A 10,670-nucleotide genomic window follows, 5' to 3' on the forward strand; every position below is an offset into this window, starting at 1 on the left:
TTTTACTTACTCCTCTCTACAGGAAACAGTTTCAAGAAATTTTCATTTTCAAGAAAAAAAAGCCCCAGATCATTTAAACTGCTGCTAAATTTATCGAAAATGCATCTATATCGTGTTCCAGATTGACTGAAAATCTTACATTTTGGACAAAATAACAACTGACAAATGTTTGATAAATTTCTAAGTGGGGGAGGGACAGTATGATTTTGTCGCCAGTGCGAGTCACTTTCTCTGTCGGAAGTAAGGGTTATGCATGTTTGATCGCAAAAGAAGTCAGATTTCGTCTTCATTTTAACACTTTGCTTGCAATCAGCTGCACTTGGATGTTGCCTGAAGTCATGCCGTATTGGAAAAGTTTAATTTTCGGGCGATAGACCGCCGTTATTGCTCAAAAATCGAAAGCATTCTTCGAAGGGTTTCACGACCTTTCGTATCGTTTTGGAGGGTTGTGTCAAATTTCTGGTTTTGATTTGAGCCAGTCTTGTACACCGAAAGAAAACGCAAGGCTCCAAGAAGTGCCGTTGAGGGGAAAAGAAGCTGTCTGCGATTATGTCTGTTGTTGACCCTGGTCAGATCAAGCTAGCCATTGAAAAGGAAGGACAACTTCCGTTGCTTACAACGTTTGACCAGGTAAAGCTGACGTTTGCACATTCAAGCTGTAAGGTTTCTATAATTGGAGTATTAGGTGCTATTAATCACTTGCCTCTGTATCATAGGAACTGTAATCTTATTATGGAACTTCTTGTTCCTTTTAATAGAGTCTCCCCTTGGATGAAATCATCAAAGAAGTCTGTTCAAAGTACGTATAAGGTGTTACAATTTTCATTACATCCATATTAGTAATTACTGAATTAAGTCTTATGTTTGGCAGGTGTAAAGCTTATATATATGATGACATTTCTTCCTGCTTATCACAAAAGTTTCACCCCTGTTTATATTGTTGAACATTTGCTAATCATTTGTATGGGAATAAATATTTTGATTGTACAATGGCACCCCAAAATACTGATTGAACCCCCTCATAAATTGATTTCCCTGCTGCATACACGTGATTGTGTATGATATTGTTTAATGAGTATGTGTTGAATATGAGATGATATCGAAAAAGCAAGAATGGAATAATTGTTTAATTAAAAGCAACCAGTAAATATTGCTAGATCATCTGGATTTCATTAATGGCAAGAAAGACCAGAAATATATGATTTTAATTAATAAACCAAGTTATTTCTTGGGCATGTGCATGTAATGGCTGATACATGTATCCTATGGCCATTCAGAGCCAATCAGAACTCTAGAACTGCATTACCCAATGATCTTATATTTCATAATGAATGTATTATTCATGCAGTCCAGCAAAAGTTACAGTAAAGCTGGTAGAACAAACCCCGGTACAAGGAAATCCCAGTTAAAATGAACACAATCCAAAAGACTGAACTTAAAACCTATCCCTCAGAATCGCACGGAATATCGCCTGATACTTGGCCGACGAGGCCGTAGACCAAGTTGGCTAAAATTACAGTGTAGGGGATATTCTGCAAGGTTGAGGAGGATATTTTTTTTGTCGGGGTAACTGGAATAATATTTGTTTTTCAACACATTGATAATAAAGCACAGTTTTATTGCAAAAAAGCTGGAGGTGATATCTAGTTCACCATGTCTCCTTGACACATTAAATTACGTATATCCCAGGATGTCTGTTAACTACAGATGATGAATATTCAGTACACCATGACCATATTTGGGCAGTGTTTCAATGTGTTGAATAATAACACCATATGGCCGAAGTTGCACATGAATTAGATTTAGATGAACGGAGATGGGAATCCTTTAATCCTGTTATATTTCATCTAGAAGACTGCAAGTTTCTGATGCTCATTACATGCAGCCTCTCACAGGGCACTTTTGTGACATTTATATATATTGCTAATTAGCACCTTTGTCTTTTGTCTGAAAAATTATTAAAGTTATTGTTTTTCAAATCCTGATTTACATGTCACAAACATTTTGGTCATCTTTCCACAAATTTGTTAGAACAGCATTTCATTTAGCCTAGTACACACATCTGGCAGTTTTGTTGGGGTTTGGTGGCCCATGACAGAGCCACGAAAACGAGCACCAAAGCCATGGGCTTTGGAATGGGCTCCGTCACGGACCACCAAACCCCAACTAAACCTCTTGTTATGCAGCCTAGATTTTGTTTTTATAAAGAACCCCTGTTATAATGAACAGTCATATTTTCCCAGTCCCTAGCTTGGGACTTTGTTATAATTATTGGATTTCCATTGTACAACTCTGTTCTTTGTGACAACCTGATGATAAGCCTATAATACAAAGTTTTCATGTAAATCAGACCCATGCCGCTTGCTTACAACAATGGTGGATGGTACAATGGATGTAAGATGTTATAGGGTTCTGAAAAAATTAATGGTTTAAAACGTTTAAACAGAAATTGTAGGAGCAGACAGTGTAGACTGACGAGAACAAATCAACCTTGATCATTACTTATATTAAAGAAAATAGAACGATACATTATTAACAAATTAATGAAATTTTTCAGATAATATAATATTATTGTAGTCAATATTCTTTTTCAAAATAATTTTCAATTTGTTACTGCAAATTCATGATGATTTCAAAGAAGTCAAAAACGTTCCAGTTACCCCCACAAAGTGCTAGAAATTAATTAATTTACAGTAAATTAGTACATGTATATAACCCCAATGGACCCCCTCGATACATTGTATATATTATACTTGTACATGTACATGTACTTCTGCCTTGGGTGTTCCTTTTAGGAACTTGATCGCTTCCTTCTTAAAATTTTAAATTAGCCCCAGCTACATGAACAGTGTAAGCAATAAGGCCATGAAACAGGGGCCATAAAGTTGCTTATTTGCTTGTTTCAGATAAGGCTCTAAATTACAGTTGTACCTTTAAGGTATTTCTTTGAACTTACTTAATACCACTGAGACTCACTATAACTTGTCTATAATGTATATGTCTGAACAGAAGATTTTGCAAGCGTACTGAAGTAGCTGAAGCCAGACTTTGAGTCACATGATGGTTGAAAAAGAGCTTCAAAGAAATGTTCTTTTACTATAACGTAATTATTTGCTCATGAGTTCATTTTTCATGTTTATTAATTTTATGCAGGCAGTACATTGTTTCTGTAAACACTATTAACTTATGTTTATGCCCTAGAAGTAAATTGAATTAAAATTATTACCCAAGAATATAATGTGTCTTGCAGTTTCACTTTCCAGTCACAGGTTTGGTTTATGAGGTTAAGTCATCTCATTGCCTGGTGTTCATATATTTTTTGTGTTCTTGAAAGTTTTTAAGGACATCCAGCTTTCAGAAGGGATAGAGATACACATACATGTACCTTTATTTATTAAGGGTAACCCTAGAAGTGACTGAATACCCCTAGTATCAGTGGGAACCATCCTAAAAACTATAATTATAATTACAATGCAAGTTAAGAAAATGAAACTATGAAATATAATTATAAAATGCTAATTCTGAAGTACTAATAATTACATGTATGCAAATCCTAAAGCTAACATATGATAACAAGGGAATAAAAACAAAGTTACAGTACAATCATTTTATCTTGTTAAAAACTTTATAACCATTGTCATAATTAAGATCTCTAAGCAATTTCAGTGAAAACGTTTGGTAAATGACGCTGATTACTTAAATGTCTTGTGTAGTGGCTATGAACAGATCTGTTGAAAGTGAAGTAATAATTTTAGAAAACTAAGAGCAAAACTCATTAAAAGTACATTTCTTCACTAGTTTCAGCGTGTGGCTCCTGTGCCTCTGTTGTAGCAACTGGGCCAACTAAGATAAGTTGAGGCTAAGCCACTCTCACTTTAATGTAAATTAGTTACAATGTGCAGTTCCAGAAAATATCCATACTCCCCCCACAGAGGGTATTTTGTTTTGCACCCCTCCTCCCCCCCCCCCCAGGAAATTCCAGTTTAGTTTCATACTTTGCTTCTAAAATTTTGACTTTTAACACCCCTCTCCCCCTGGGAATTTCCAATGACCTTCCATGGGGTGGGTATGGATTTTTTCTGGAACTGTACAGTACAGATTGGAGTCGAGATGGTAAGGGACAACATTGCTTGAATGAATGGGTCTTGGGATGCGTATCTGGTATCCCCTGCAGATTTTACAGGGGCGGATGTCATTTTCACCAACTTGGCAAAGGAGAGAGATCCTGGTGACATTGAACGCTCTCCCTTATCTGTAGTTACCGGTAATGTTGATTTGTACAGACAGACCTCACATCTTTTGTATGACCCCTTAAATTACCTTGTCAACTGCTTGTCTTTGATGTTTCATTTTTAATGATGTTTCAGTTGGTCATTACCAATTCCAGAGCAGTATGCATTTCAATATGCTGACTACAACTGTTACATCACAGAGGAAGTAAGTAAACATTGATAACAGAAATAAATAATGCAGATATTAATAAGGCTTGTTTAATTTCCTTCTTCTTAATCATGATGCTTCAGAATGTCTTGTTACATGTATTAAGAGCAAGTATTAAAGTTGTTCTTGTCAATTACTGCTTCTCCCAGAGAAGATTCACTTCTTTTGAGGTGACAAAACCCTCCTTTGTGACCACTATCTTGTCAACACAATCTGAGCTGAGTGTGTCACCATTTTGTTATCATAGTCAATCATGCTTCTTCCTATTTGTATGTCCGATTATTCCAGCCATTTTAGTAACACAGATGCAGTTTTGTCCTGTCAGTGGTCATATTTTCTATTTTTCCATGGTAACTAGTACAAAGGTACAGTTACTTCGTCAGTTTTCAGCCCAGTGCAATAGCTCTACAAAGAGCAAGTTTAGCACTTACAGTATGGTATATTGTTTCTTAAAATACAGAGCTGTATTAATAATAAACCAAAAATAAACAGACACATCCCCCCCCCCAAAGTTAAATCAACTAATTAATTATTTTTTATATATATTAAATAATAATACCATTGATTACAATCTTTATTGTTGTACCTCTGTGCAGAACCGGAGGGGACTCAAAAATGGAACAGTTTTGAAGCTAACACTCTCGCCAGTGAGTTAAATGAAACTTGTGTTTAGTTAAAGCCACACTTGTATGCCCCAGACTGGTCATCCCTCACATTACAATGAACGTTCCAGAAATAATAAACAAATTATTATTCCACGAGTGTGCATTTGATATGAGATGATAGATAGTCAAGTATATCCAACAAGTGTGAGTTGAATATTGGTTGTTTAAAAGCAATCAGAAATATTGCTAGATCTTGTTGATTTCACTTTGCAAGAACAATGGTCGGCTACAGTATTTCTCTGGCATGGTATATATGACTCATATAACATGAACGCTAAGCCAATCAAATCCCTGGAATTGCATTATGCAATGATCCTGTTTTTAGATATTGCAGGTTACTTTAATTTTCCACTTTGCACTCATCTCTTATTAACAGTAGTGATCCATAGTGGCTGCTCCAACAATTCATGTTATTTTTGCGCTCATAAGTGAAGTGTTTTAAATCTAACAAAAATGGCCCTCTGTTTTAAATTCTTTGATAAAAAAAATTCTGAGTTTGAGACTCAATCAAACCTCTGCACATCACTCCTATATGTACATGTAGATATGGGTTTAAAGTATTGAAAGACTGACAGATCTCCACTCTTATTATTCTTTGTACATGTAAGTACGTGTAAAAACAACAGCACTGACTGGCCGGGTGTCGTTTGTCTTTACTTTATTGGCCTGCAGTTTCTACTGTAAAACATTTAATGTATTATTATATTAATCAAAATTAATTGTGTCAAAACATGTTGTGTGCTGGTTTCAGCCTTTCTCTATAAGGAACTACCTCTAACATTAAAGTGAAATATTCCTGTATTCTGTAGGCCAAGCTTGCACAAGAGATATTTGAACGTCTACAATCACCCAACCCAGATGAGAAAAGGAATGCCTTGTCCAGTCTGTCTAATATATCAGAGGTTTGTACATGGCAAGAATAATTATTAAGAGGCCCTAAATAGAGAAGGCATGGGGCAAGGGGTTGGGTCTTCCCCTTCTCTCCCCTTTAATCTCTGTTTTTTATTTTTCTGTTGCCTTAACCCTTCAAGCCAGCAACACCCCAGGAGATTTCATACACCAATTCTGACAATTGGTGAAATCGGTTAGTGGACCGTCCACTGCAATTGTGATTTTTGCCTATCACTGTGATTAGAAAACAAAATCACTGAAATCTGTCAATCACTCATATCAGATACATGTATCAGCAGTTACATGTAAATTCACCATCAAATGCGTAATGTGCCCACCCCTGCAATTTTATATACACTTGTCACTATAAATCACCAACTTATTCAAGCAATCAAATTGTTTGATTCTATCACATGACTTTTCAAAAAGGTAGGCAGCAATGAAGTGGAGTGGACAATCACCACAGTCAGGGTAAAAAAATTGAATAGTGTACATGTAGTGTGCCCGTGTCAAACAGCAACAAAATTCACTGGAATCGGCATATAAAATCACCACTGGCTTTAAAACTGTAGGATTGCCATATACTGTACATTTTGATTGTAGTGCATCATTTTGCTGATTTGTGTTTTAGGATGCAACCTTTGCCAGTGAGTTTATCAAAAGAAATGGTCTGGGGCTTCTTATTAACATGGTCGAGAACAAACCAGAGTGAGTTAATGTTTTGTTGTAAATTTGTTGTAAGGTACAATCAACCTTGCTGCTAGAGAATTAAAATTTATTGGCTGATTGAGTTGTTTGTAATCATGTTAAGAGATGTACATGTACAGCGTACCTAAGCTGAAAGGGAATGCAGATAGCTTTAATCACTTTTTTTTTGTTCCGAGGGTGAAGGAAGGAACATATTAAGTTTATTAATACTTGCTGTTTTTAAAAGAAAACAAGTCACTTGGCCAAAATTAAAACAATTTTAGCAAATCGTAAAAATTCTACAAAGCAGTGGCAGATCCAAACCTTCATGTAAGTGTTTGTGTGTGTGTTGGGGGGAGGGGAGAGGGGTGGTTACCACTCTCGAAAGCTTGACTTACTTCTCTGTGTGAAGTTACAGAATACCCTGGCACTAAATATTTTTTTGCAAGTTTACTTGGAGGTGGATGGTTGAGTTGGAACTCAGGCTGCAGTCTGTTCTCGGGAGAAGTTACAAAACCTTGCAAATGGCCAGGAAAAGTGGAGGATGCTATAACTATTGCATTTCCACAGTCTTGTGTACCACTAGGCATGAGGTTTCAGTTGGTTGATGATGATATAAATATTATACATTTTGCTAATCTGTTTGGGCATGACAATTACTGTGATGTGTACATCCTATTTTAAGTTACAATGTCAGTTATGTATGTTGATTTTTTAAAATGTTAATTGTTTAATAACTTTTTGAATAACCTACTGGTACATCCTTTTTCCACTATCTACAGGAGCAATGAAACACTAGCCAACTGCCTGACATCTTTCCAAGAGCTGATGGATCATGGAGATGTACCATGGGATTTCCTAACACACATATTTATCAAAAATGTAATGATTAGTATTTCTCAGCATAAATGTTTTTTTTTTCTGCTGTGACTATTTTTCAGGTGTTTGTACACAATCAGTACTTTATAAATTTATTAACTTTGTAATTGATAATTGAAGGATAGCTCTTTAGGCCAAAAATTCAGAAAAATGCTTCAAACTTGGCCAGTTTTATCCTTAACTGTAGATTTTGTGTGCTTTAAACCCTAGAAGGTATTAATTTTTTTTCTGTCAAGTCTGATTTGTTAGGAATTTTGGCTCTTTGTGATCAAATGGCTTTTTCATTTGACCAAATACTTGTAAATTCAGCTTTCAGGCAAAAAGCAAAATTTAATATTAATGGTTCCTTATTTAAGGACGCTGCCTATTAATACCAAAGTATTTTTGCGCGGATTATGACTATGCAGGAAAAGCAGATCTTAGCAAGGGCTATTGGAATTCAAAAAGAAAATTAGGGGTAACCACGCCTTTTTTTATAGATAATTAAGCAACAATTATTCTAAAAAGGTGTAAAATACAGTACAAAGCAATGTATGGAGTTTTTTTTTCTGAATTGAAGTTTATTATCTCTGAAAAATGCATTTCGGATTTTCATTTTGGATACCAAGAGCACTTACTGAGTTCTGCTTTCTCCGCTAAGTTTTAAGCCACACAAAAATTAATATCCCTGTATTAGTAGGCATCACCCATAGGAAATCCGAGTATCTCCAGATGTGCAGAACGTATGTGCAGTAGCAGAAGTAGGCACTGTCCTTATAATTAATGCACAAGACCTACAGTGTATCCTAAAAGCAGTTAAGCTTGGAGCGTTGTTCTGACTTTTTGGCCAAAAAAGAGATACACACTCCCCTTTGCAGAGAACCCTTCAATTATTACAATACTTAACTGAGCCTCCGCTAGAAACCACAACAACTGACCATGCACAATGTGTAAGAGTCTTAAATGACCACTTGTCCAGTGTTGATATTAACTAAACACAGATGAAGATGTTATGAAAACCAAGCAATTAAGTAGGAAAATGTCTTACAAAGCATACCTAAATCAACCAGTCATTAAATGCAAAATGTTGAAGAACAATGTGTCCTTCAAACCTGTGGACAACTTTTTTTCAAAATCTTTACATTCCCTAATTTTAAGGAGGAAACTATTGTGTCGTATGATTATTGAAAAAGTGAAAAACTAAAAACCCTAAAATTTTCAGTGCCTAAAAAACACTTAGAGTGAATCTAACGAGTCTCTGAAACTGCCAAACCCCACCACCCCAAAGTCCCCTTTTTACGTACATTACTACAGTGATAGTTAATTGAAGGAGTCCTTGGCTACATGTATGCTATAGAATGAGAGTAACCAAAAGTTTATACTGCCTTGTGTTTTGTAGTTGACAGTGTTTGTGAACAAGAAAAATCCAGTTGATGCCACGGTACTCAAGAGATGTCTTTCCATTCTAGAAGCTGTTTCCACAAACAGGTATTATTAATAATTATTACTACATTACAATTAATAATTATTACATATTCCATCACTTTATTTCCATTCCGCATATGCCACTCATTGACATTCCAATCCTAGCAGTATGCAGGATGTTTGTTCGGTGAGCCTAGTAAAATTAATCTAGTTTAATGGCCTTAGCTCCCACGAGTCACCTGTAGCTCAGTGGTAGAACATCCGAACTAGTAATCGGAAGGTCTTAGGTTCGACTCCTGAAAGAATCACTCGGATTTTTTTTCCGAGTATGGCTGTGTCATTTACTGATTAATACATCATTCTCAAATAGTTATAACTGTAATCAGGGTTTCAGGGCTCGAAATAATTTCCTGAGAGTCTCCGGACACGATGACCGGCCCAATTCATTTTAGATCGGTCACGTACCGTTTCTGGCCGGTCAAAGTATATAAAATAAATAACTCTTAAAACAGGGGCCCATGAACCAAAACTGGCGTTATATATTTCCAAAAAAGTTAAAGCATTTAAAGCACTCATTGTCAACAACAAAAGTAAATTACAACAGCAAAATGAAAATAAGCTTACAGTGTATGTGTATTAATGCGTACTGTACGTTAAATATCGTTATCGTATACATTAAATTTGTAAATAAGTAAGTGGGGGGGCTTGAAAATCAACTAATAAAAGTGAATTAGAAAATAAATTATTTTTAACTTTGTGACCGGAAGTGCGTGAGCCCTTATGTCTGTTTTCAATGCCCGGATTGTAAACAACGGTTCTTGTTGCATTTCACCCAGGATTTCAGATTCAAGTTCCGCAAATGACAATACACAGCGACTTGCTACAACTGAATTAACTGAACAGCATGGAAATTTTGATTTATTTCATTTTCAAAACGATCAAATGTGACCGGTCAACATGACCGGCAAGATGAAAGGTTGACCGGTCAACTCCCAGATCAGTCCGGACATTGTCCGTTGACCGGCCGTTATTTCGAGCCCTGGGGTTTACTGTCTCTATTGTGCAATAGCCTGTCTCAATGTATTTTCCTGTTTCTGCACAGTGATGACTCATTTTTTCTGCTATTTTCAACGTAAAGAGGATAATAGCTAAGTTAAAATTATGAGATAAAAGCAATAGAGACCATACTTATTTAGGATAAAGTAACCATTTTATAATAGTAATTGGCTGAGCTTTGCATCGTGGAAAACCCACTGGACCAGTTATTTAAACAGAGTATAACATAGGGCAGCGGTTTAAGACGATCAGGGTGCCTCCAAATTTGTTTATAAGTGGTTTATTTTAAGTAGATAAATAGTTTTCTAGTTTGGAATACAAGCCTTCTTGTTACCGCCAGCAGCGGACAATGTTTAGATATGACCGTTAGCAAAATTGAAAATAGCTTAGAACGTGGTTTTGTTAAACACCGTCTAAACTGTCCACTGTGTTTCCAATATGCGTGCATGCTAAGCGTGCGCTAATGATGCAGGAAATTATGCACGATATCTCTGGAACAAGAGAAGATATTCGAAAAAAGAAAACGCCATCCTTATTCTCTTTGAAAGGCCTTCAAAATAGGCATAATTTATTTTTCACTTCATATGCGCTTTCAGCTGAAAATTTAAATTACAGAAAATTTTAGAGAACGGCGACTTATTCCCTGTA

General features: G+C 35.9%; 1 protein-coding gene across 1 annotated transcript in view; it reads left to right on the plus strand.

Annotated features, from left to right (window-relative positions):
• The first annotated feature begins 128 nt into the window (after positions 1-128).
• LOC146460836 (engulfment and cell motility protein 1-like) overlaps positions 129-10,670 on the plus strand; it is a 29,008-nt gene continuing 18,466 nt past the window's right edge. The window contains exons 1-8 of the mRNA XM_085087521.1: positions 129-630; positions 759-799; positions 4,368-4,437; positions 5,037-5,087; positions 5,915-6,007; positions 6,628-6,704; positions 7,466-7,565; positions 8,941-9,029. Of these exons, the coding sequence (XP_084943647.1) occupies positions 550-630; positions 759-799; positions 4,368-4,437; positions 5,037-5,087; positions 5,915-6,007; positions 6,628-6,704; positions 7,466-7,565; positions 8,941-9,029 (602 nt within the window). The 5' untranslated portion in view covers positions 129-549. The remainder of the gene's footprint in view (positions 631-758; positions 800-4,367; positions 4,438-5,036; positions 5,088-5,914; positions 6,008-6,627; positions 6,705-7,465; positions 7,566-8,940; positions 9,030-10,670) is intronic.

Source organism: Pavona decussata, unplaced genomic scaffold (genome assembly GCF_977016875.1).
Source record: "Pavona decussata unplaced genomic scaffold, jaPavDecu1.1 SCAFFOLD_207, whole genome shotgun sequence".
Taxonomy (NCBI): domain Eukaryota; kingdom Metazoa; phylum Cnidaria; class Anthozoa; order Scleractinia; family Agariciidae; genus Pavona; species Pavona decussata.